Raw genomic sequence first — 27153 nt, 5'->3', positions numbered from 1 at the left:
GCCAATAGTGAAATACTCTTGAGTGTTTGTTCATATGAATTATGTATGCATGAAAAGAAAAGGCTTTTAGCTGTCATTTATTCTTGGCATGCAGGATTTCTTGCCTCAGCAATAATAACACCTAATAAAGTAGTGCCACTATGTAACAAGTATGAATGCTGTAGGGTGAGCCAAAGATAAGAAAAACTGCTTGACTTGTTCCTGTTGTTACTAAGCAGCTTATGTCCCCTAGAAGAATTCCTCTCCTTGCTGTCACCTGATTCACTTTTCTCCTGAACCACATTGTATGTGTTCTCATGCAAGTCACTGCTGCTATCTCATGTTAATTCATGAGCTAACTTCCAGCACATGGTTTCTCTCAGGAACCATGAGGAAGCAACATCTGGTCTTAGTGTACTGCCTATTGACTCGGGTCCATGGGTATGCACACTTAGATTGTAGGTTATATGTGAAGTTTAGTAAGGCTCATGTTAATGAATTGAGGATCTCCAGAGAGGAACTGATGTCAGTTCTAATTTTAGGTTAGAGAATTTCACCATTCTGTATAAGCCATCTCTGACATAGCTTGGGGCATTTGCTTTATCAAGAAGATGATTAGCATATGAGGATGAAGAGCAAAACAACTCGGAGCATAGATCTTAGAGCATTTTGATGTAAACGTGTGGTTTATATTGATTGTCAGAACTAGTCTCTGGGCACACAAATTTTCTTGATTTGTTCCCTAGAAATGGTTAGGATTCTTGGGTGGAGGGCATCTTTGAATTGCATGTGGGTGACTAGTTTGCTTATAAATAAATTTTTATCTCTTTTTCTTATCAGTCCACTTTAGTCAGCTACTTTGCTTTGCATACATATTGCAACTTAAGTACACTTTTTGCATTCTTGTGTGTTTTCATGCAAGGATTGAGACTATAACCCAAGATAAGAAATTTCATTAAAATATGTCTTATCAAATTTCACTTTAAAAATTAAAATCTAGGGTGTCTACTCAGCAAAAATCATGTACTTATTTATCCTGGAGAAGTGGGAGCACAGCCTTCCTTCTAGATGAGACATTTGCAGCAGTGAAGCTCCAAAAGTCCTAGAGTCTTGTGACAAATTCAGAAAAGTTCCGTGCCACCATCTGTGATGATGTACTTCTATCTTGAAAATAAGCCTCATGACTTAAGCCTATATTTAAAAAAATATTTACATGAAGTCATTTCTTCCTTTACTGGTTCATTAAAATCTGTAATATCCTGAGTTAGGGAATTGGGTATTGAACTTTAAGATAATAACTGTATCTCTTCCTGGTATAAGCAAACAGTCCAAAAGAGAGAGAGAAATGCTCCCCAATCCAGTTGTTGTAAAGCATTAGCCTACAATTAGATAAACACTCTGTATTTACACCTAGGATGAGGCTCATGATTGTTTATGAAAAGCTTTGTCTGTGTCTTCCTTCCAGAAGCTGTAGCCCAAGTAGGTGTTGTGACATCACTTATGCCATAGCTTCCATCTGATCAGATAAAGATGAACGAGAAAAAGTAGGGAACAGGCAAAAGTAGGAGGATTGAGCATTTCGGGTCTTTCCTTGGATTGTTTGCCATCTCCACTTCCGTGTTTTGTCTTCTGCTGTCAAATTAAGAAAGCAAGTATTCTTGAGACAGACTGTTTCGTATGATGGTTGAAGATACAGACTTTGACATTACACCAAAATGAATTTAAATTTTTACTCTACAAATGTAAACATCACTTGGTCATTCTAGCCTCACTTTCTTCATCCATAACATAAGAACAACGGTATTACCTACAATGTATGAATACATACGTCTAGATTTTCTTTTTCAAAGCCTATTTGATCATAATTGTTGGCATACATTTATTATTTATGTAGAACTTTCATTTTAAACCTTTAGTCTTGAATTGCAGTGGAGAGGGCCTGAGTAAAGGAAGAATTTTTTGTGTTCCTTATAAACTATGTGTGTACGCCAAGTCTGCTGATGTCTCTTTTTATCAATGGCATTACAGAGCCAGCCTTTGTTTTCTCTTCCTCTCCTGGTTTTTATTTTAATAATACTTTGGAATACCAAGAATTGAGAACCTGTTTTTATGGAGTTTCTTCCCTTTTATCTCCCCTGATCTTTGCAGAAAGTAATTCAGAACTTAAGGTTTCTAGTACTACCTGTCATCTAGTGTTCCAGTCGTCTGTGGGGATCTCTTACTAGGAGTGGGACACAGAAGAGATTCCATGTCTCAAAAGCAGCTCTGCAAGGATTTATTGTGCACTGCTCTGTGTCAGGCTTGAGAGAGTCTCTGCCAGGCTCCTACAAAACTAAGGAGAATGCTGACAAGATGAGACCTCCAGAAAGTACGTAGGGGTAAGCCTTAACCACCAGACATTTGGAAAGAATGCGAAGAATTCTCAAGTATTTGTCCAATCCACACAAACTTTACACAGTTAACGTCTATAATGTGGATGGAAGTCTACAGTGAGCATGATTGCCTGCAGACACCAAAGAACCAAGAAGTAATTTTAATAAAACCAGGGGAAAAGTCCAAACTTAGCAACACAACACTTCTCCAAGCATTCAGAAGATACTCTATAAACTTCTCAGAAGCCCTCTCCAAATATCTCTGTATTTACAAAAATGTCATGAAAAGTTGAAAGTAATTGCTAAGCTTGGATATTGAGTGCTCTGTGAGCTTGGTGGTTAATTAATTGATTAGTCCTATCAAGAATATCTCTCTGGTCTTTATTCCAGTTGTCTTAACAAAAGTACAATTTATCTTTGGACATAGACCTCTTACGATCATTTGTGAGCTCTGGCAACTGATGCCATCCAGTCTCTAAGATACTGAGGTTCTATTGGAATATAAAGAGACGGTCTGTAAGTTCCCATCTGGGTAACTGTCAGAAGAGTATAGCGATTACTTACCTTGTTGATTAATGTGAATGCTACTTCATCAGAACCCCATCCTGACGGATGTTGCTCCTGCAGAATGATCAGCTCTTCTCAAGTAAAAACTAAAAATAATGAACAAGAACCTTTTCCTAGCAATTTTATTTGGGATTTTTGTTTGAGTTTGAGGCAGGGCCTCCCTGTGACATACAGGTAACCTTGATTCCTCAGTTCAATTCATTCTCCTGCCTCACGTTCCCAAGTAGCTGAGATTACAGATGTACTCCACCGTACCCAGCTGAGTTTTGTTTTCTTTCAGAGGGGAGCTTAAGGCAGGAGAATATCATATTTTGGGAGAGTTTGTATGTTATGAATTATGTATAGTAGCTAGTTTTTCTGTATTTCTCTCTTAGCATAGAGAAAACATCTGCAAAGATTAGCAACTCAGTCATTAAAATACAAATATACACTGAGATACACTAACAGAAAATTTTCTGTGTCACAGACAAGGTTATAACTGAGAATTTGCTTTATTGTGGCAGATGCTAAAATAACTCTTTACTTGAGTTCCTCCTGAGTGGGGTAACTGTGATGAAAGAGAAATACTGCTTTTAAAAGTCAACTTCACTGAGTACAACTTATATAATAATACTGCATTTTAAGTGTAAATGTTGCTAAACATTGCCAGATGAATGCATTCTGTAACCCCTCCCCCAGCAGAGACCATTTCAGTGACCTGAAACATTTCTCACGTAGTGTCCATCATCACCACCACCTCTCACACATGCACCTTCTCCCTCCTGCAAGTGCTGATGTGATTTCTCTTGCAGTACATTAGGTAGGTCTTTTGTCAAGACCCACACATGAAAGGAGTCTGTGCCTTTTTATATTCGATACTCTTGATCAACATGATGTTTTTAAGATTCATTCATATTGAATGAATATATATCTTATTGATTCACAAACTTTTAAATTTACTTAATTGTTGAGGAATGCTTTGGCTTAAAGTCTGGGAGTTTAAGGTTTGGAAACAACTGTGGATAAAGTTCATTAGCTGATTTTTCTTTTGATGGCTATGGAACCCACTTGATGCCAATCTCACAAGAGGGTTCAATGTGTCTTCTTTTTCCCCATTTGCTGAAAGAGTTCAGAGAGGTATTATTGAGTCCATCTAGATAGGAGTTTCTTACGCAAAGGATTTATTTTGTATCCTGAAGATATTTGTCTACTTCATCTAGGTTGTTGATTAGCATCAAATTGTTTGTAACAGTGGTTCTCAGCCTTCCTAATGCTATGACCTTTTAATGCAGTTCCTCAATGTTATTGTGACCCTAACCATAAAATTATTTTGTTGCTACTTCATAATTGTAATTTTGTTGCTGTTATGAACTGTAATGTAAATATCTGATATGCAGAATATCTGAAATGCAACCCCTTTGGGGTTCGCCACTTACAGGTTGAGAATTGCTGGTTTGTATCTTTTCATCCTGTAGTTTATGTGGGATGAGCGCAGTAGTGCCATTTGTTTTCATGCCCAGATTTCTTTATGTTTGCTGGGATTTTCTAATTTTTCAAAGAGGCAGTTTATGGTTTCATAAATTCTCTTTGTTTGTTCATTCTTACTAATTTTCCATTCTTATTTCATTTCCTTTTCCCTTATGCTTAATTTGATATTTTGTTGTTCTTCCTTAAAGAAAGACTATAGATGATTAAGATGTTTCTCTTTTTCTAATATGAGTTTTCTAGTATAAGAATTTAAAGTAGAAGTGTTTTAGTATAAACACTTAAAGTACTAGCAATTCTTTGAAATCTCAAATTGACAGTTTTATTACATTAAATTCAGAGTATGAGGCTGGGAACTGGCTCAGTCATTAGTTTTACAAGTGTGAAGACCTAGGTTTGGTTCCCAGATTCCTAAAGAAAAATGTTGCATCTAGTCCCGTGCACTTGTAATCCCAGTGCTGAGGACAGGGAGACAGGTGGTTCCTTGAGACTCCCTGGCCAGCCACACTGGCCTAATAGATGGATTTCAGGCCCATTAGCAACTTTGTCAAAAAGAATGTTGACAGTGTCTCTAAGGTTGTCTTCTAGCCTCCAAATATGCACCTCAACAAATGAATGTGTAAACACACATACACACATGCGCGCGCACACACACACAGAGGTTGCAGTATTTTCTAGTCTCCCTTATTGTTTCCTTCAATCAATGAATTATGTTTTTGTTTTTTGTTTTTTTGTTTGTTTGTTTGTTTTTTGGCTTTTCAAGGCAGGGTTTCCCTGTGTAGCACTAGCTGACTGTCCCGGAACTCGCTTTGTAGACCAGGCTGGTCTCAAACTCACAGTGATTTACCTTCCTCTGCCTCCCAAATTCTGGGATTAAAGACATACACCACCACGCTAGAAGTATATTTTTAAATCGATAGATATTGTGAAAATTTTCAAGTATTTTATTATTAGCCCATTATTTTTCTAGAGATATATGCATGCATATTCCGTGAGAATTAATGGCTATAAAAATGACTATAGAATTTTAGTCCCTCCATGTTGAGACTTTAAACCCAGCAGATGGTTTGTTTAACGGACTAGACTGACTTAAACGTCATTATATGTGGTTGACTGTAGTCGTTTACAAATGTCACTTAGGTCAAGGTAGTTAGGAGAGTTGGTCAAGTCTTTCAGTCGCATACAGATGTTCAGTTGATAAGAAAGGAATATTTGTCTCAGCTGTGTATGCAAGTGTATCTATGTCTCCTTTTAGCTCTGTCAGTTATTCGTGTATTTTGTAATTCTCCTGTTGGGTACATATGCATTGAGCATTGCTTTGCTGCCTCTTCTCTATACCAGGCTCCTTTTTTATTATTGCCTGACAGTTTCATACATGCATATAATAAATTTTAGTACTTTCGCCCTCTCCCTCTTTTTACCCCCACTCCTTTTTCTGCTAAAACACTTCTTCTCAACAAGCCTCCCTCCTACTTCCATGACTCCTTTATGTTAGTGTGACTCACTAAGTTTAAATAGGGTTGCCTGCCTGAGCATGGGTGGGAGGTATTTTACTGAAGCACAAGTAATTTATCAGTGACTAAACCACTAAGAAAATGACACCCCATCCCCCAGACACCACTGCCTGTCAATAGTCCCACAGGGGTGGGACTTCGTGAAGGCTACTCTTTTTCTCTCTACTGGCTTCCTTTATCCTCCCATAGGGTTCAGTCCACAGGGGGAACTCATACCTGCCTGGTACTGTAAACCTGTGACTGGAGAGGTCATAGGACTCAGGGAGACCCTACCTCTATGGGGAGTGAGACATCATGAGTCTTCCCCACATCCATATGAAATGTGGGGTGCCTAAGCTTGGGCTGGTAACCAAAGCTATAGTAAGTTTCATGCGTATCAGCCATGTCCTTTCCAAAAGACACAGTTTTGCAGCTATCTCCACAAACTCTGGCTCTTAGATTCTTTCTGACCCCTCTTCCCTGATGTTCCCTGAGCCATGGGAATGGTGACAGGGTGACACCAGTGTCCTCTTTAGTGCTGGTCACTGCACAGTCACACGTTCTCTGCTCTTTGGCTTTGAGTTTTGCATTAACCACTTTCCACTGCAAAAACAAAAGAGAACAAAAAAACTTCTCTGATGAAGGCTGAGAGCTGCACTGATCTAAGAATAGAAAATATTTAGAAGGCAGTTTGATACTATGTCCACCTGCAAAACAGTTGGAGAAGCCTCTCTTTATGGGGTGACCTCCCAAGCCACAGGCTCTTAGCCAGGTTTATAGTCCCAGGTATGAATTCGCTCCTGTGGAAGGAATCCTCTAGCACTATGAACACAAGCCCGGAGAAAGTAGGCTTCCAGCTCAGTTCCAGCTTGATTTTTTTCCATGTCCTGTGACCCAAGTATGTAGTGTCTTCAGCAACAGGGTCTTCCATCAAATTCTAATGTACACCCAACAGCAATGGCAATAATCCGTGTTGGTTTAGGAACTCTGTGCCTCTCTGACTCACAGCTTTTTGCATGGGCACTCAGCTTCTTGTTTAATAAGCTCCAGCTTCTGAGAGGAGCAGTCTTCCCTGCAGTGCTGATCCTGCCAGCATCTATGGAAGTTTTCTTTTATTTCTAGTAAGCTTTCTTGTCCTGAGGTCATTCGGCCTGCTATTAGTATAACCAGTCCAGTTTTTAAACGTTTCTAATACTTTTCTAACGGCTTGTGTTTCCCTGGTATGACTCCCCTCTTATTTTGTGGGTGAGAGAGAGGAGAGGGTTGAAGCAAGGTCTTACTTTGTACCCCAGGCTGGCCTGAAATTTGCAGCAATCCTACCTTAGCTTCTCAGCGCTGGGATTGCAGCTAGAGCCCACACACAGTGCTTCCTTTTGTTTTTAACCTCTTTGTCCCTCGAATGAGTTTTATATCAGTCGTGTACAGTTTGACAAGTGTACTCACTCTGTAAATCCCTGTCTTCTATTGCTCTGTGTTCTTCATTCTTACTCCCGCAATAGGATTAACTTCATCATCTTGCATTTCTCATTCTTTATTCTTTATCCCTTATCTTTCCCTGCCTTCTCCCTAACTAGGTGAGTCTTTTGGTACTAACTTCTCTGTTGAATTATTAGTTATACTTTTTAGTTTTACTATTTTTATGATTTCTCAAGCACTCAGCAAACTCATTTTTAACTTACTGTTTTAGTAAAGGTGTCTATTGCTGTGATAAACACTGTAACTAAAAGCAACTTGGGGCGGAAAAGGCGTATTTCAGCTCACAGTTCTCAGGTCACACTCCACGGAGAGAAGGTGGAGCAGGAACGTAAGGCAGGAACCTGGAGGCAGGAGCTGAAGCAGAGGCCATGGAGGAGTGCTGCTCACTGGTTTGGTCCTCATGACTCACTCAACCTGCTTTCTTATAGCACCCAGGACCACCATGGGCTCTGTCCACAGTGGACTGGGGCCTCCCACATCAATCACCAGTTAAGAAAATATCCCACAGGTTTGCCTTCATAACAATCTCATGGAGGCTTTTTCACAATTATTTGATTATTTTTCATTGTTATTAATACTCCCATTTCCTTTGTAGCCATAAACATTTATAATAGCCATATTTCGTTTTATTTTTGAGATAAGTTTCACTGTATAGTATGGCTACCATAGAACTAATACTGTTCTGGTTTTGACATCTCAGGTGCTGGAATTATAGCTGTGTGCCACCATGTCTGGCTTATGATAGATATATTAAAGTATTGGCCAGCAAATTGTACTGTATCTATCATTTTCAGGTTAATTTCTGTTGATTTTTTTCTACTTTTTTCATGGTCATTAAATATTAATTAGACACTGGACATTGTAAATGTCACATCAATTTACTTAATTTTAATGTTATTCATTAGTAAGAATTGGGTTATTTTCTGTCAGAGGTAACTTAAAACTCAACTTCATCTTCCAGAGACTTATGTTCAGTTTTGGGGGTTTGTTCTAGAAGCCTATCCTTACCCCCAAGGAGGACTAAGTCTTGTCTCTTTAGTATTTTGGATATATGTTCAATATCTACTAAGGCTTTATTTGTTGAAATGTAATCCTTACTGTACTAAGAGGGTGGAAACTTAGTGCAACTATCATGTTAAGAGGTGGCTTTTGAGAAGTGATTAGGGTTAGAAAAGGTCACTAAAGATGATCCCCATAGCTAAATCCTTTACAGGTGGCTTCATAGGAAGGGGGAACCAGACATGCCCCTGTGTGCATTCCCTGTCTCTTGCCATATATGATTCCCTGGTTTACCTCAGGACTCTGCCAGTGAGAAGTCCAGCATTACATGCAGCTTCGGCGCGCTTCCTAACCAGCAGGAATGAACGCCACTAAAAACGAGAATTCCTTCTCTATCATGTCTTTATTCGGAGCCCTTGATTGAGGAAAATTGGGGGAAGGGAAGAGAGAGTGCAGGGACAAGAGAAAGCTTAGAGAGAGGAAGTAGAGCCCAAAGGCAGCTGCTTTTAAATGGTGGAGAGGCTTGAATACTGTCCTGATTGGTTAATGCCATTCTGCTGGTCTGCGCAAGTGCAGGCAAGGGTGCTCAGCCCCACGTGGCTAAGCCAGGTATGGACTTGTATACCTCCAAACTGCAGGACCACCTGTGCCGCCAGGTGGCTTTCTACATGCAGCCCCTCTCTTACACTCACAAGACAGTGAGCCAAAGGAAATCTCTTTTCTTGAGGTAGTAACCAATAATGAAGTAATTCAGTATCATGTTGAGAGGGGCCTTTTCTATTCTGGCTGGTTAGAAATTTAGCATCTCTCAACTTTAATCGGGATCCGGCAGTGGTTACAATTACAGTTCCCTTCTAATATCTCCTTCTCTGGTGTTCATTTGTTGTCTGTTTTATGTATGCTCAGACTAGAATTGAGCCAAATGACCTCCCCGTGTCAGTAGCTGAGTTTATTCAAGCTGTGTCTCATTTTTGGGTCCTCTAGATACTTCAACTTTCCTAAAAGTGAAGCTCTTCCCTGTGAGTTCAGCGAGACACTATGATCATCTTCAATTGTCCTCTCCTGAAGCTGACAGAAAATTCAGGACTATCAAAAGATCGTGTGTGTGTGTGTGTGTGTGTGTGTGTGTGTGTGTGTGTGTGTTTGTGTGTGCGTGCTTTCTGGGATTTCACCTCTGTGCAACACAGTTATCCATTGTTTGAAACTCTTGTTCCATGGACCATCAGAACTGGAGACAACAAAATTTCATGCAGAGTCAATGTAATTAAGTCATGTGTTCATTACTCACGATTTCTTTATACAATCTATCCCCTTTCATAAAAAAATCTGAGTGTGCATTAAAATATGTAGTAATATCCAGTGTTCTATTAGTGGCAGTGGAAAGTTACCCCGGGCTGTGACAGAGAGCAAATGCTGGGGCTGGAAAGGCAGCTGTGAAGGACAGAAGAGCAAGCGACACTAAGGGTGAAGCTTCCTGTCTTCACTAGGAATGGGGGTCTTTGAGGAGAAAGGACCAATTGTATCCTGTTGAGCAGAGGCTTTTGAGATGTTATGTCTTTGAAAATTCTAAGAACCTTGAACTTGCCTTTCTCTTTTAAGGTGGGAGAAACTTAAAGAGAGGATATGCTGAGCAGAAGCGTCGGTGATGTGATGCTGTGAGGATGGAGTATCCTCACAAAGGCTCGTGTGTTCAACGCTCTGTTACCTGATCGTAGACCCAGCTAGTAAGGGACCATTGGATAAATAGGCCAATTAATCAATTCTCTGGTCCGATCATACCTTGATAACATTATTGAGACATGCTAGGAAGTAGAGGATTAGTGGAGAAAATGTGTCCCTGGGGCTGAGCTTTGAGATGACATATTTTGACATACACTCCTCCCTCTCTCTTTTTTGTCCTTCCTTGGCTACCGTGGTGTGTAGTATGAGGGCTGGCTTGTTGGGGTTTCTGTCCTTCCCAGTACCCCAACAGCCGGCAAGCAACAAAGAAAAATTACACACAGGACTCCATAAGGTTATAAACTGATTGGCCCATTAGGTCAGGCTTCTTGTTAACTCTTATAACATATATTACCCCATTATCCTTATCTATGTTAGCCACATGGGCTCAGTACCTTTCTCAGTGTGACAGCTTACATGTTGCCTCTTCGGTGGTCTGCGCAGGAGTGGCTGAGAGAGAGCTTCTGCTTCCAGAATACTCCCAGTCTCTTTGCTCCACCCCTACTTCCTGTCTGGCTTTCCTGCCTATACTGCCTGCCTGGCCAATCAGCGTTTTATTAAAATATGATTGACAGAATACAGATAATTCTCCCGCACCATTTCCCTCTTTTTTTTTAACAAAGGAAAATACCCATAATCCATTTGTTGGGAATGTGGGCGTAGTATTTCAGGCTACTTCCTGCTGGTTGGGGGCGCTGATAGTCTTAAGGGGACCTAAAGAAAATTTAGAGTTATAATCAAGTCATGACTGGAGTATCCTGTGAGTCTCGATCATCTCAGGCAGCAGTCTTGGATCAGTTCTGGATGTAGACCTCTGTCATCTGGGCCATCTGTTCCTATCGGAGATTTTTCAGGTGGCCTCCCTTGGTCAAAGGTGATTATTCTTAACTCTGAATAAATCCAGAGTCTCTCGTTTTCTGTGGAAACAAAAGCAAAACCTCTTCTCCAAAGTAACATACCTTTTGACTTCAGTTTTGAAGCCAAGGTATTTTCAAAATTCCTATCTTGGGTTAGTTCAGCAGCATTTATAAACAAAAGTCTTTTAGCAGTTGTTGCTCCTTCCTCAGCAATCAAACAATTTAAAGAGAGCATAAAAGCATACAGTATGAAGATTCTCTGTGCATTTTCCATCTTTATGTGGCTTTATTTTAACCTCTATTTCTTTTATTTTTACTTTTACTTTTTGAGACAGGATCTTTGTATATCTTTGTCCTGGAATAACACTGTAGACCAGGCTGTCTTTGAACTCACAGAGATCCTCCTGTTTCTGCCTCCCCAGTGCTGGGATTAAAGGTGTATGCTACCACACCTTGAACTCACAGAGATCTGTCTCTGCCTCCCAGGCATTGGGATTAAAGGCGTGTACTACCACACCTTGAGGTCACAGAGGTCAATCTACCTCTACCCCTTGAAGTCACAGAGGTCAATATGCCTCTGCCTCCCAGGCATTGGGATTAAAGGTGTGTACCACCACACCCAACTACTCTCTTTCTTTCCTTTTAACTTTAAGAATTTTAACTTTTAGCCTGCATATACACACTGTAAACCATTTAGAGGTTTTCTTCCTCTTTGAATCTCTCTTTACTGTATGTTTTTCTTTTTCTGACCATATGAGTCTTTAATTTACTAAGCAATATGGAGAGCTGTGGCTTTGACGGCTAGATCCAGCTCATTCCTTAGCTTTTCAGCCTCAAGGCTGAGGTACCAGCCAGAGCTGTGTTCACTGCCACAACTCTATGGCGTTTCAAGGTCCTTGCCAGCAAGCAAGCTGCAGCATTCTGCTCACAGACCACACTCAGTTGGACTGCCTGCCTGAAAGAGTCAGAGTTTGCTCTGGCAGGACAGCCCAGATAGCCGGCATTTTAAAACAGCACAGCTTTTCTCCTGCTACAGCTGAAAACTGAAAAGAATGCGTTCAGCTTGTCATCAACAACATTTAAGTATTTTGTGGCAGGACCTCTTTAAAGAGCTGCAAGGTTTTGCAGCTAAAGCTGAGTCAGGAAGCCTCTCTCAGATGAGAGCGGTTGCTTGCCTCTAGCAAGCAAAGTAGACCTGAGAAATTGCTGCCACCAAGAAGCCATGCTTTACTCTATTCTTTTCTAAGCTTTCTCAGGCTTTCTGTGGATTCAGTTATCCACGTCTGGGCGCCATATGTAGTATGAGGGCTGGCTTGTTGGGGTTTCTGTCCTTCCCAGTACCCCAACAGCCGGCAAGCAACAAAGAAAAATTACACACAGGACTCCATAAGGTTATAAACTGATTGGCCCATTAGGTCAGGCTTCTTGTTAACTCTTATAACATATATTACCACATTATCCTTATCTATGTTAGCCACATGGGCTCAGTACCTTTCTCAGTGTGACAGCTTACATGTTGCCTCTTCGGTGGTCTGCGCAGGAGTGGCTGAGAGAGAGCTTCTGCTTCCAGAATACTCCCAGTCTCTTTGCTCCACCCCTACTTCCTGTCTGGCTTTCCTGCCTATACTGCCTGCCTGGCCAATCAGCGTTTTATTAAAATATGATTGACAGAATACAGATAATTCTCCCGCACCAGTGGTGTGAGCACCCTGCTCTGACACACACTCACGGAAACATACACTATTCTGCCTTGCACAAGTCCAAACCAACAGAGATCCTGCCAACCAGGAACTAAACTATAAGCCAAAATATATCTCTCCTTTTTCAAGCTGCTACTGTCAGCTGTTGGTCACAGCTGAGAAAAACTGAAGGAAATGGGTGGCAAGAGAAGTAAGCATGCTACAGAGCCTGTATCTGAAAGGGAGGAGAATGCTCACAGGCATAGGGACTTCTGGAATGGTGAGAAAGACCCAAAAGCAAGATGGGGATATAAGATGTCATAGTTTTAGCATTAGGGTAAAATGGTGGCACAGGCAGAGAGCAGAAAGCAGGGATCTAAGTGCCCGATCTCCCATCAGAAGACTAGTATGGTCTTACCCAATGGGATGGCAGCAGAGGCAGTTCTGGATTCTCAGAAAATTTGAGAAAAGTTAGGTTGCAGTGGCTACCAGCTAAAGAGAGCATGACAGGAAAAGGCTTGAAGAGAATGGAGTGTATTTTCACAAAGATGATTAGGGGGTTGGAGAGGTCGCTCAATGAGTGCTGGCTGCCCTTCTAGAGGACCTGTGGGTGATGCTCAGCTCCCACATAGTGGCTCAGAACTATCTAAGTGACAGAGCCTGGGGCTTGGGATGACAGTGAAACTATCAGGCATGTAACGATAGAATGATGCATCCGTGGCAGCAGACTCTTACTAACAACCAAATAAGGTGCACGGCCAAGAATCAATTCAAATATAAATCTTGGACTTCTGACAATAAGAGTGTGTACAAAAGTCACCACTTGTGACAAATAAATGAGCCTCATTGAAGCTGGAAGTTATCCTGGAGATAGGGTTTATACATGCATATGGAGTAGACAGGAGAGATATGAAACTGTATTTCGCACTTAACTTTTATATAAGCATAAAACTGGCCTATGAAAGTCAGTTTATTAACTTAAGATCTAAATTGGTATATTCAGCCTTGCAGACTTATGCGTTCCCCAAGGTATAGTGATTTGATGATGAACATTTCAAACGTGGGATAGAGTAGAGCACTTCCTTTCTTGTTCAGGTCTGTTTTGTCAAGTGTTGTCATGGCTAATTTCCTATTGCCTACCATAGGAAAAAATAACAATTCTATGTTAGTCATAAAGCCAGTGACTCTTTGACATACTTATATTGAGGCAAAAAGGAGTTTATCCTCTGCAGTTCCCTAGGCCTGGCAAGAGTGATTCAGACATTGTTGGTCATGATGTCCTGTCTTTGGCTTCCAAAGTCGTCTCTGTGCTTCATTGACACTTAGGAGGGGCTTACCAGCATACTGGGAAGATGGGGATGATAATGTGGTTTCTGGTCATGTTAAAGTGACCATCTGGAAGTTTACAGAGTAAATGGGAACAGCACAGCTTTCATAGTGCATCTCTCCTTAAACTCATGCAGCCATACTGTGTTCCTAGGATGTGCCTCTCCTTCACGGTGGTGGTGTTTTTTCATTTCAGACTTTCCCTAATAGGAGAAGCAGGAAGGAATCTATTGGTGGGCATCTTCCTTCAAGGTCACGAGAGTTGTGATAAAGATTTCCTTAGTCCTTTTCTTTTCTCATTTTTCGCGATTGGGCTCTTTTATATAAAAGAGGAAACATTGCTCCAAACATTGCTGGTTGCCTTGCTTTGGAAGAATTTGTGAGGCCTAGCAAAAGTGAATATTGAGGTGGTGATGCTAGGCACCTAGACTGGAATGAGTTAAGAGACTTGCCTTTGCTGGGACATGGCCTCTGAGGACCTGTCCCCTTGTATGGTACTAGAAGGGCACACACTTCTAATCCCTGGCCTTCCCTAAGCCTGCACTCTGTCCTCTTTCAGGGTGGTAGGCTGTGGCATTACTGGATGGGCACTGGGAGAAGAGAATGATATCTAAGAGCCAACTAAAGCCAAGTACCAGAAGGCAGGATGCCCAGGACCTGGGGTTCCTCATCCATAAGCATGTTCCTTTGCCTTAAGCCACTTACAAGATACACATTCATTGTAAAATTAAGAAGTCAAATATGAATACTGTAGAGTATTGAATTCCAAGGGCTCCACATGATTGGCGACAGGTCCTTTAAACTGACGTAGTGTATTGCTAATGTCAGCTGGTCATGTGAAAAGCACCCTAGCATCATATTGCAGATGATATTAGGAGGATGTGGATTATCACAGATAATTTTTTGAATAAATTTGACACAGGAGATCAAAAACCAATGAGAGTTTAGATTCCAATCAGGTAATTAACTATTGACTTGTTATTACAGAAGATAGGCCATGATACAGGGATCAAAGGATACAGACACTGTCTGATCTGTTTGAGATGCTGTAAAGACAAGCCATAAATTAGGAAGCTCATGACTAACAGATACTCACTTAATTCTGGAGGTTGAGAAGTCCAAGATCAGTGTACGGGTGGATTTAGTGTCTGGAGAAAGTCCTTATTTCCTTCTCACTGTAACCCCATAGTTTAGAAGAGAACCCTGTAGCCTCTTCAGTGCGTTACAAGCAGCACTAACTGCATTCATGCGAGCCCTACCCCCATCCATGTCCTTGTTTCTTCCAAAGTCCCACCTCTGATACCATCACATCACAGATTAGGTTTCAACAATGCATTTAGAAAAGGACGAATGTTCGAGCCACAAAAGCAGACAGGACAGCCTCAGTGTTTACTGGAGTTGAAAATTACAAATGTTCAAGATTATCAGACACTGTAAACTATGACAGGCATAAGAGACATGCAGAAAACAGTGAAGATAGTAGGAGTAAAAGGGTTGACTATTGCGAGAAAGGCTCCATGGGAGAGAAGAATGACTTTAGTCAGGCCACCATTTATGCAGGGGAATTCAACTACCAGTGCTTAAGAGGCAAACTCTGCAGACCAAAGCACAACAAGAGCAAAAACATGGTAGATATGCTACACAGGACATTCCGTCTTCCTCCTCTTGTATTTGCATAGAGATCGAAGCAGGGGGCATAAACCTCAAAAACTTAGAATCTGACAAAATTGTGCTTGAGTAGCAGTCTACTTACCGTCTGTGAGATGAGGCGCCCTAACCACACTGACCCCCAGATTTAGTCACATGTAAAATAGTATTGACTGAAAAATACAGTTTGTACTTCAAAGGGAATAAAAGATGGTTGGTTCTGGAGTCAAATATGAGTGATCATGGCCTAATCATGAGGGAACATAGTGTTCTATGTTCAAACCCTGTGTTTCAATGTGGAAGCAGTAACATGAGATTTTATTGGTTACAGAAGAAAGTTGTAAATCAAAGTATTTGCCATATGTTTGGGTGGGTGCCCTATGTATGTGGTTTCAGATACTCTTTGATGACAGTCCTTAGCCCTTGGGTTCGGGGAAACTACGAATACATTTTACAGGTTTTATAGCTACCAGGATGTTAAGTTGTAGTATGAGGGCTGGCTTGTTGGGGTTTCTGTCCCTCCCAGTACCCCAACAGCCAGCAAGCAACAAAGAAAATAACACAGAGTCTACATTAGGTTATAAACTGATTGGCCCATTAGGTCAGGCTACTTATTAGTTCTTATAACTTATCTTAACCCATTATTCTGATCTATGTTAGCCACATGGGCTCAGTACCTTTCTCAGTGTGACAGCTTACATGTTGCCTCTTCGGTGTTCTGCGCAGGAGTGCCAGAGGAACCTCTCTGCTTCCCAGAATTCTCCTGCTCTCATTGCATCACCTCTACTTCCTGTCTGGTTTTCCCACCTATACTGCCTGCCTGGCCAATCAGCGTTTTATTAAAATATGATTGACAGAACACTGACAATTCTCCCGCATCATTAAGTCAAGTAGGACTGATCACTGAATAGTTTTCAATGTGACAGAAAGTCGAGGAAGATAATTTGACTTTAGTCTGTAACATTTAAACTCTCGTGGTCGTGAAGTCAGTTGTTGGCTGTATAGTATCTTTAACACAAGTGTAAGTGTGGTGATCTCCTTGACCCCAACAACTTCAATTCCCAATGGGGACCATCTTTATAGAATTACTCATAAGGGTTAGATAAGAGAAAGCTTATAAGATTCCTTCTAGCACTCTCAGTCCCAGATAGGAGACTGATGAGAAAATGGTCCTGCTATTCTATGCTCTGGTGGCTGCCTCCTCCTGAGGATGTTGCAGGGCTTTACAGGTGCTGTGACACTTGAATGGGGGCCTAATGTAGCAGGCAGAGGGAGCCAAGGAAGAGCCTTTGCAGCTGAGGTTATGTTCAAAATGATGGCTCCTTTTACAACCCATGAGGTAGGGATCAGAGAAAAGAGCGGCCACATGGGTGGCCACAGATAGAGGCTTATCATCGCCAGTTCAGCCCACTCTTTCTTACCTAATTCAAAATACCAAACTGTTCAACTGGGGAAAGACAAGACCCGCACTCCTAAAACTCTCCAGTCATACAGTCAGTTTGCCCCAGCTCTTGTGTGTCACATGTTCTGGTTATTTTCTCTGAAGAAGCCAGGAGCCAGAGGAGAGGGGGTAAGGAAGAAAGAGAATATGTTGCTGAGGTTTTATTTCATCCTCCTGAGAATATTTTTGCTTCATTGGTAGACATTTAACAAGACGTGATAACTCGTTTAACACAGGAGTCTCCTAGGTATTGATCAGTTGATGTGTTGGTGCTTTATAGTATGTATCTTTTAATGTCTTCCAGGCTGAACACTTACCGTTGCAGACTCAGTTCAAAGAGAAAGGAGCTGGTTGTCTTCAGTCCTCTGTAAGTAAAGCTCATGTTGTGCCCTCCCAAGTGCATTTGAAAGTCTGGTTGGATATCTATGAGTTAATTTTATCCATTTCTCCCTGTTTACATGTCTGTACATGACTTGACAAAGTCCTTGAACTTTCTTACTCTTGCAAGTAATCTAAAGAACACTTGTAAGTAATCCCAGAAGCATGTCAGTCGTCTGCAGAAGGGGCCATTTCAGAAATACCAGAGAGCATCAGAGGGAGCTCATTCCAGGCTAAGTGTCAGCTGTGCCTCTAGGTCGGTCAGAGGAAGGTGGAGAGGAGAAGCTGTTTGGGGCAGCATTTTTAAGTCTCCCTTTGATCAAGCATATGGTCAAATGGCAGTTCACTTTGCTGTGTCCGCTCCCTAATCCCCCAATGCTGAATCTTGATGTTTATTTTTGTTTTGTTTGATTTAATTCTCTGACTATATTCCTTCCAAGCTGAGACCCTTTTTGAAATGCTCCTGAAGGTCACAGCCATGTCCTTCTCTAGCTGACCCCGATCGGTATCAATTTCATATTTTAAAACCTAAAATGACTCACCACCCCCTTAGTTGGAGCTTTGTAGTTACACCTCTTATTCGAATATGGTGGACACCAAATGCCTGGAACATGATGAGCTGTTGAACTTTGCCTTACCATCCAGCTCCTTGTGGGATAGTGAATCAGGGACATGGACTTTAATGAGTTCAACTTTTGCTTGTTTTTGCCAGTGTGCTAGAAGAATGTAAACAGTTTCTCTGCTAATGTAAGCAATGTTTGAATTTTTAGAATGGACTAAATAGCAGATTTGATTATGAAGATGAGGCCACAGTACAAGAGGATGGAACTCAGCAGATGTACCCCCTTTACAACCAGATGTGCTACGAAGACCAGAGCCCTCACAAACATCACTCAGGCAACCCTGAGAGACCCTACATCCACCCACGAGAACATTATGTGTGATTTTCCTCTTGTTGTAATGGGTATTCTAACAAATGCTTATTCTTAGACTTGAGAGAGAAACTGAGGCATCTAAACAGTTTCAGTCTGAATGTGTTGGAACCTTGAAGAATGGCTCTGAGTTACTGGTGGATTTCTTAACTTCATTAAGGGTTTCTTAGCCACCAGCTGTGTTTGTGAACTTGCCTGTAGCTTTGCATCTCTGTAACTCTGGTGTTTAACTACTAACATTGGCCTACAGTGGCGTGTTCATTTGAAATCATGGCATCTGCCTGTGATCACTGCAGGGAACGGCCCCAGCTGCTGGCAGCCACTCTGCTTGGGTCTCAGGCAGTGCTCGTTTGTAATTTAAACAGGTGGGAAAAGGAGCTCCAAATCCAGTTCACTAATTATTAAGCTGGGATTTAGATATCCCTAACATTTCAGTACGATTACAATATCTGTGTGCAGAGGCCAAGGAAAGAGGCGGACTTGCCTCTCTTCAAACAACAAAAGCAATGAGAACTTTCAAGCCTCCAGGTGCTTGTGAACTAGTGTCAGTGCTAAGTGTCCTTCCTGGCCATTAGGCTCCAAGGGCTTCACAGGGCTGTATGCCCTCTGTCCCCTCATAACTAGCTGTGTCTGCATAGTCTCCTACTTTGTCCTTGTTGCTTCAGCCTGTTTCCCACCTATTGAGTCCTAAAATCCCTGTCAAAATGGGATGCAGTCCCATTAGCTTTGCCCTTCTTTTTCTGAATGTGTCAAGCTCAGCTTTCGCTTGTTCAACTGATTTCTGGCCAGTTTCCCTCCACACAGGCTTTAGCTACTCTTCTGCATTCTTTACTCTTCTTCCCCGTCTTATCTACCTCAGCAAACAAGCCAGCAAGCCTACTGGAAATCACATAAAATAACTCCCACTCTTAACAGCCGGGAGAAAAATTTGAAAACTATTTTTCGTAATGCTACTTCAATATGACATATTGGCTCAGTCCGCATGTCCTCTGTTCCTCCTCCCCACATCACCTGGTCAACAAAGCCTAAAGAGATACTCTAAGTTCAATAATACAGTAGCCTCTCTGCCAGGGTTAACAGCGACACCGTGATGCTGTTATGCCTGCTCGTGTCTGCCCGGAGTCCTCTCATCTCCCTCTGCCAACTGTCTATCACTGAAACTGACAGTGGTCACAGAAGGAAACCTAAAGGCAGAAGGATCGTGGGCACATCTTGAGGATGTCACTTTCCTATGTATCCTATGTATAGGATGGTCAGAGCATGTCACAGGAACTAAAAAATAAAACACTATGTACTTGTTACATAAGAGTGGTATCAACATCAAAATAAACAGTATACATCTCCAGCCTAAACCATAGAGGAAATGAGAACATTACCAGATTTATAGTGAAATACCAAAGATACTTTATTCATGCCACACTGGCCTTGGTTCTCCTTTGCTTCTTTTTGTTGTTTGTCGGGCTTTCAAATAAGCCATGAGGGGGGTTCTGCTGTAGTAGTACACCCACCCAACCCACTTCTCGTTACCAGCAGTTCTAGGGGCAAGAATACTCAAATTCCATCTACTTCTTTGTTTAGGATTAGCACTTTTAGCAGTTATAGCTCCAAAGCACCCTGAGTTTGCCTGGTCTTCTCTGCTCCACCACTGTGCTGCTGTGGGTATAGTTTACTACCTTTATAGCAAAGACAGTGACCAACTTCATTGCTCAGGATGCCATCACTAAGTCAGTGTGACTCCAGTTACAGGATTCCTTGTGGTTGGTTTCCAGTAGATAGATGGTATAGTCTTCTTGAGTAGTGAACATTTCATTAGACCTCAGTGTTAGGGGCCAGATTGCAGAGCACCCCTCCTTTAGAAGACTTTAAATATCTTAACACTGAAGAGAGTTGCTAGAGTCCTGCTGGGAAGCAGGTCATAGAGTCCACTTCACAAAAGCGCCTTGTGGACCAAGAGGGAAGGAAGGGGGATGGCATCGTTTGTGCCAGAGAAAAGGATCTGGAAGCCTCTTGTCCTCTCCTTTGCATCCTCCCACAAGGAACCCACTGTCTACCTTTCAACGAATCTTAGTATTGTTATGAAAAGGCTGTTTTAGGTGTGGGCATTCTCATCACTATCGTCTGTGCCTTTCTGTCAGCTGTGAAATTTCTTAGACATAGTGCTTTGTTTGATAGTTGTTGGCCCCGGACATGGGTCACATAAGCTTTGTAATAGCTAATTCTAGTATCTCCTGTCTGCTATTAAAAAAAAAAAAAAGTTAGCCAAATACAGAACAGCTTTAATGGGGATTGATTAACCAGTCCCCTTAAACAAAAATTGCCACCCAAAATTAGTCTGCTGATTTTTGAATTTCTGAATTTGGAGCCTAGAAGACTTGATGGTGCCATTTAAATGTGGAAGTCAGACTCTTAAGGTCAGTAGGTGAAGTTGAGGGACATGTTCACAGCTGGTCATGCTCTGCCCGTAACTGTTCTGTCAAAGTTCACCGAGACGAGTAAGTTTGTATGGTATTTCCCGTGTACTGCTGCCACTCTGCATTCCAAGGAGACGGGGGTACGTGCTCACCCTCCTCCCAGCCTCCATTGCCTATTTTACCTGCCAGCATTGTGGCTGCAGTAGCAGACCGGGATATTTTGCATCTCACTACAGTGAAGCATGTGTACTGGCTAGGAACTGACTGACTTAATGAACTAAGAATGCAAACAGCAGTGATTTGTTATGTCTTCTATGAGAGGTCCTAAAAAAAAGCCTGACATTTTGTATGCTTTATATTTGAAGACATTTCTATGCTCTTCGGAGTATATGGAACTCTTATCCATGCTAACCATCTGTATAACAGGTGAATATGTGCGCACACCCCCCACACATACCCACACACAGGAGACTAAAGAAATCCCCAGTAAATGACCAAGTTCTCATCATTATTATTTTCTTAAGTCCTATTTTCTGAGAGAAACAAGACCAAGTCCTTCTCCCCAAGTTGTCTTTTGTAAAAGTCTAAATTTCAAAAAGTTTGTCTGTTGCTCCTCTTTTCTTGCATTCACTGGTGCTATTCTTACTATAAAATACGGCTTGCCTTGGAATTAGAGGATCCCCCATTGTTTTCAGAGTCAACAGGACAGGTCAATACCCAGATTTACACGTAACTTCAAAAACTAAGGAAAACAAACTATGTAGCGTATCAGCTGTCCCCATCCATAATGTAGAGACCTTTCCCATCAGCCTCTCAGAACTGTGGTAAGAATTAAACTAGGGAGCGGTAGATGAGAACTCTTAAGTTCTCTCAAACTGAGAACTTCCTATGACTCCACTGTTGCATATTGAACTTCAACCTCAAGTGCCTTTGCCAGTATTTAGAGTACTGGAATGCTGTAGGAGAACAGTTCAGCATGTGAAAATTTCAATTTGATCTAATTTAAATATAACCAATGGCAGGTTCAGACATTCCATTTATTATAATAAACATCCCATAAAATGTTTTATATCTGGGCCATTGGATAAAGGTACTTACCATGCAAGCCTAGGGACCTGAGTTTAAACCTTGCAGTTAACAGAAAGTAGAAGGAGAGATAAGGGCTACAACTTGGTCCGCTGACCACAACTTGAGCTCACACACCTTATGCCCATGCAATAGTAGTAATAAATATGTTCTAAAGGCTCATCTGTCCAGCTTTAGGTTGGATTGAACATGCATATTTTAGAATTCACGATTGCTTCTGTTTTTCAAGTAACTATGAATGAGGAGCTCTACTGAGTGTATGGTATGGACCGGGTTCTAGGCCCAGCACTGTACATGAGTCATCTCACCCGCTAGGATCACACCCCTGCTGTGTCCTCTTCCAAGAGCTCCCATGGGCACAGGAAGGTGTGTCCTCTCCCATCACACCGTTGTAGGTTATGCAGATCATCATTCAGCTGTTACTTTTTTAAAACCCACTTTGATTGTTGGAAAATATAGTTGTCTTGGTTTTCTTTTTAAAGCAGAAATCCAAGAGCCTACATGGGATAAAACTCTAAGAAACTTTAAAGTGAAAGCAAGTACATGTGCTCACTTTATCCTCTTCTATCCAGTAGGTTAGCGTACATTAGGTTAAGCTACGGAGGCTAAACCAAGTCAAATAACGCAGCCTATACCAGTTGGTTTGACTTTACTGGGCACAAATGTCTAACATTCTCTCCTGCACTTAATTTAACACGCTTCTTGTTATTTGTCTCTGTCCAGTCAAGATCCAGCTCCTAGGATAGTAACACTCAGACTGGAGACAGCTGGAAGGAAGCCAGAGAAGCGTAAAAAGGTGAAAGATCACGATGCCAGGGTCACGACCTGTGCCTCTCAGCTTTGTATTTTTCTTGTTCTGGTGCTTGAACAGCAAGGCCTTTCCTTCCTTGGGTCATCTGAAGACTCTAAAAGAACCCAGGACTTTTATCATCGTTAAAACTAAACCTAATGTTTGCAAACCTAGCCAAATATAGAACACAACAACATTAATCCTCTTAGAGCTGATGAATTTGTGGATTTCTTCCATTCAAGAATATTATAATCTGACTGTTGCCAGCTGTTAGGCTATTTTGGTAGCCTTTGGTAGACAGATGTGTAAAGGCTATACGCCTCCTCCCCAACCTCCTCCCCAACCTCCTCCCCAACCAGGTAATGTTTTACACTGTAATTAGTCTTTAGTCTACTACATCATGTATGTTACTAAGCCAGGAGGCTCCAGAACAGTTCCCAGTCTCCTATAAAGCTGAGGAAGTCCGTAGTCTGCCCTTCCAGGCAATGTAACTCCATCTCGTGTCTGAAAGCTCTCAGAAGTAAATCCAGCAATATTTTTCCTAATTCTGTCAGCCAGATCATGTTGTGTTTGACTTCTCCTCAGTCTGTTGGACTTGTCCATGGGAGGGCTGGCCCTACACACTGTGTGCGAGTACACTTTTCATTAACACCAAGTTGGCCACAGAAATATTCACTTGCTTGATTAACAAAGTGTCTGGGGTTAGACTGAAAATAAAGCCTGTGGTAACAGCCTTGGAAGTGACCAGAGCTGCTGGCAGGACGTGGAAGATGTATGCTCTGGTTAAGGTGTATCAGATATTAACCAGCCACCCCTAGAGCTAAAACTAATCAGCATATTTCAAGATAACTTTAAAATTTTAAAGTCTGGTGTAACAGAATTGGGTAAGATTTCTCAGGATTTCATGCCCTCACCCTGGGATGGAATAGAATTGTTTACTAACTGAAGTCAAGAACCGGCTGGAGAGTTGTGCTGACATTTATCCATAATAGCAACTATATTTTAGGATGAATTGTCAGCGCTATCCAGATTTATGGAAGAAAGCAAATTATCTGCAAATTGGTCAGCAGCTGATAGGCTTCTGTCCTCTCGTTACAGTTCTACAGTGGATTTGGCACAGTTGCCACAAGCAAATGTTTCACTCGGATGTGAAAAGAGCTGCTCTTGGTCTTAAAGTTCTAAACAATTCGTAGTCAACAGAGGGGCTTTCTGAGATAGCTCAGTCTTCTGCCACTTTAAAGCTGGGAGGCCACAGTTACTTGCTCCTTCATGCCTTTTCCAGAATGTTTCTAGGATCAGCTCTCCTAAGCTCAACGCAATGACTGGTTTTGTGACCCACTCTGGGTTGGGTTTATGTCCATGACAAGGAATTTGACTATGGAAGGTGATTAGAGGAGAGCCAGAGGGAAATCCTCCCTGGGAACCCAGAACATTGAATTTGCTACAGTGACTTAGAACTGAGCCCTGTCCTACCACAGATGTGTCTGACAGCCATGAAGAGATGGGTTATTTGTCTTCCTGCAAGGTTAATTTCCCTTAATGACACACAGTAGATCTATGAAACCCAGAGTTACACACAGTTTTCCAAGTGAATGGACACCATTGTATTGGTTTTCAATACCCTTTCCAGGAACAGGCAGGATTTTTAAATCCACCCTAGTGGTATTGATCAAACTAAACTCCTCTGAAATGGTATCGTAGCCCAGTGTTCACTATGTTTTAACTAGATGCAGCACAACTCTGTCGTACGTGCACTAGTTCATGCCAGCCCACAGCACTGCTCAGTACCCCTGGGCTCTCACACACTCTCCTGTGATACAACTGCAAAGATGCCCTTGACCTTAGTGCTTCAGTATCCAGACCAGTGTCCATCATCTTTGGTTTCATTGTATACATGAAAACCCAAATCATCTGTAAAAGTATCAGTAGCTGATGTTGCTCCTAGATCCGCGGACTATTCCACTTGTCCATCAATGAAAGTTCCTGTTGCCCCCTTTTTCACTGTTTCTACCTCTAACCCACTATGAAATAAACCACCTCCACGTGGTCCTCCCCTCTCACATCCCTACTTCTCAGCCTTGTCCCTTCAAGTCAGTGCTCTCTTCCTCACAGGGGTTGTACCCATGGTGGCGAGGAATAAGACTGCTAAGGACTACCTTCAAGAGAGCGCCTCTTTCAAAGTGATTTTACAAAAGCGTCTGGGCTTAGAAATAAGAAACTCTCTAGCTATTTTATTTTTCTATTCTTGTTTTGCTATTTTTACCTCTGCAAAGTGATCTCTGTCTGAAAAGAGGCTTTATCCTGGCTTTAATTTTCCCTCTGTTAACCCCCTCACCCTGAAATCTCCACCTTGTCTGTGCTCTGAACTTCTTACTCTGACCCAAAACTAAGTCTCTCAGTGGAAACCCCAACTCTTATACTGCTATTAAAAAATAATGATGTCTTCTGCAGAGAAATCTCTAGCTTTTCCCACAGGAAGCCAGTGAGGCCTCCCTTTGGCTCAGTCTAGGCCTCACAGCAAGCCTTGCTTCCTCATATGTAAACTGAGGTATTGCTTCCCAATATCTGGATATTGATTCCTGGCTATTAAATGGTGGAAGCATTTTACACGTGGCTTGTTCTTCAAATGGGTAATCTCGACAGCCTTCAAGTAGGAGTGATCTGGCTGGATTTGGAATCCCTTTACCCCCAGTGTTTGCAAAAGAAACATACCTTTCTGTCTTCTTGTAGTAGAAATCCTACAATCTTCTTTAATTATTTTTATTTTGTTGTGTAGAAAGGGTTTTATGCTATGTGTTCCTGTTTGTGAGAAAAGACCCAAGTTATAAATTTAAGCATTAGAACTGAAAGTCAACAGTGTAGTTCCAAGAAGAAAATTCCAGCTCAGATGTTGTAAACTACAAAAAGAAGCATAAATATCTGCTTAGAATTTGATATATTTTAGATATTAAGTGTTAATATGGTGGTTTTTAGACATTCCTTAAGTTTCCAGAAATTGTCTTTTATTTTTGTAGTTTTGGATTATATGACTTTTTAGATATAAATAAAGTCTTTTATCATTTAAGGTTTTTTCATTTATCAATAAATAAATTATCAAAATGTAATTGAAGTCACTGACATGACCATGGAATGTACAGACTGCAAACAATCTGAAACATTTCTATGTGTGAGCCATTCCTAGAAGAATTTCAAAGTAATAACAAGAGTGGTGCGCACTTCAAACAGTATAAAAAGGAAAAGTTAGTATTGTTGTAGTTACTTATAAAAATCACATGATATTTTATATGTGTGTGTATGTAGTGTGGTTATGTGCATGCGAGTGCAGGTACCCAGGGGGCTAAGAGGCATAAGATGCCCCTAGACCTGGACTTCTAGGCAGTTGGGAGCAGCCCTGGTAGGAGTGCTAAGATCCACTCTCAGGTTCTCCAAAAGAGCATTATGTGCTTTTAACCACTGAGTCATCTGTTCAGGCCCCATATTACTTTTCAAATGAAGCTCCATTTATTCCAGTTAACAAATAGTTCATCATTCCTTGATTCTTGATTCTTTTAATCACTAAAATTACTTTCTTCTTAGTCAATTATATCAGTACCATCGTTTGTGGTCCTTAAGTGGTACTATTTAGCGTACTCTTTAGCAAAAGCAAATGAACAAAGTGGGCAACTATGGTAAATTCCAGAGTTTTCCTTACTAGTCTCCAAAATCTCAAAATCCAGGAACCACATTTTAAAAGTAACATTTTATTGAGATCTATAATTCATCCTTATAAAAAGTATTAAATTTCATAGGCTTTAGTATATTTACAGGGTTATGAACCATCATTACCACAATAAATTTTCAGTTTTGTTCATGCCCTGCAGAGTGAACTTATACACATTAGAGTTTCCTTTTAAGAAGCTCCTGACTTGGTCCGTGGGAAACCACATTCTCCTGTCCCCGTTAGTTGCTTGTTCTGGGCACTGCATATATTCAGCATTATGCCATAGGTGGTCCTTGGCAACTCGTATCTTTCATTTGCCTCTTGCTTCCAAAGATAATCTTGTTGCTTCCTGCACTTCTCTCATTCCTAAAGCAGGGTCACCATAACAGATTGTACCCTTTAGCATTGGACATTTAGAGCATTTGTTTTGGGGAAATAATTATGAATTGTGAATGATACTATTGTGAACATGTATGTACAGTTTCCATATGGAATAGCTTGGCTTCCCTTGGATACATACCTAAGAGTGGACCTACAGGTCATGTGGTCACTGTAGTTTAATTGTTGGCTTTTCCAATGCTGTTGTACCATTCTCACTAACATAATTATTTTGAGTCTTGGTGAATATATGAACCCTAGTATTTTTGTTGCTGGGCTTTTCCTGCTGTCTCTCAATGTTTCCTTATTTACTACAACTCTTTAAAGAAGAAATTCCATTCCTAGTCCATGAACAGTATAGAAAGTCTACAGACTATATGCTAACCAGAATTAGACTTCTCACTGAAAGTGTAGACTTAGGGGACTAATGTATGGGAACAAGCATCCCACACACTCTTT

The 27153-nt window shown here is 41.3% G+C and overlaps 1 protein-coding gene across 2 annotated transcripts in view; it reads left to right on the top strand.

Annotated features, from left to right (window-relative positions):
* Positions 1-25680, top strand: part of Nectin3 (nectin cell adhesion molecule 3) — a 117939-nt gene extending 92259 nt beyond the window's left edge. Inside the window, exons 8-9 of one of the 2 annotated variants that reach the window (XM_085685560.2) lie at positions 17324-17386; positions 18168-25680. In XM_085685560.2, the coding sequence (XP_085541686.1) occupies positions 17324-17386; positions 18168-18341 (237 nt within the window). In that variant the 3' untranslated portion in view covers positions 18342-25680. Of the gene's footprint in view, positions 1-2127; positions 2188-17323; positions 17387-18167 lie in introns of those variants that run through there. The other variant, XM_085685563.2, reaches the window with a different exon arrangement.
* The last annotated feature ends 1473 nt before the right edge of the window (positions 25681-27153 follow it).

This window comes from Myodes glareolus, chromosome 2 (genome assembly GCF_982192425.1).
Source record: "Myodes glareolus chromosome 2, mMyoGla1.1, whole genome shotgun sequence".
Taxonomy (NCBI): domain Eukaryota; kingdom Metazoa; phylum Chordata; class Mammalia; order Rodentia; family Cricetidae; genus Myodes; species Myodes glareolus.
Note: the sequence above shows the minus strand (reverse complement) of the source record. Positions and strands in the feature narration are given on the sequence as shown.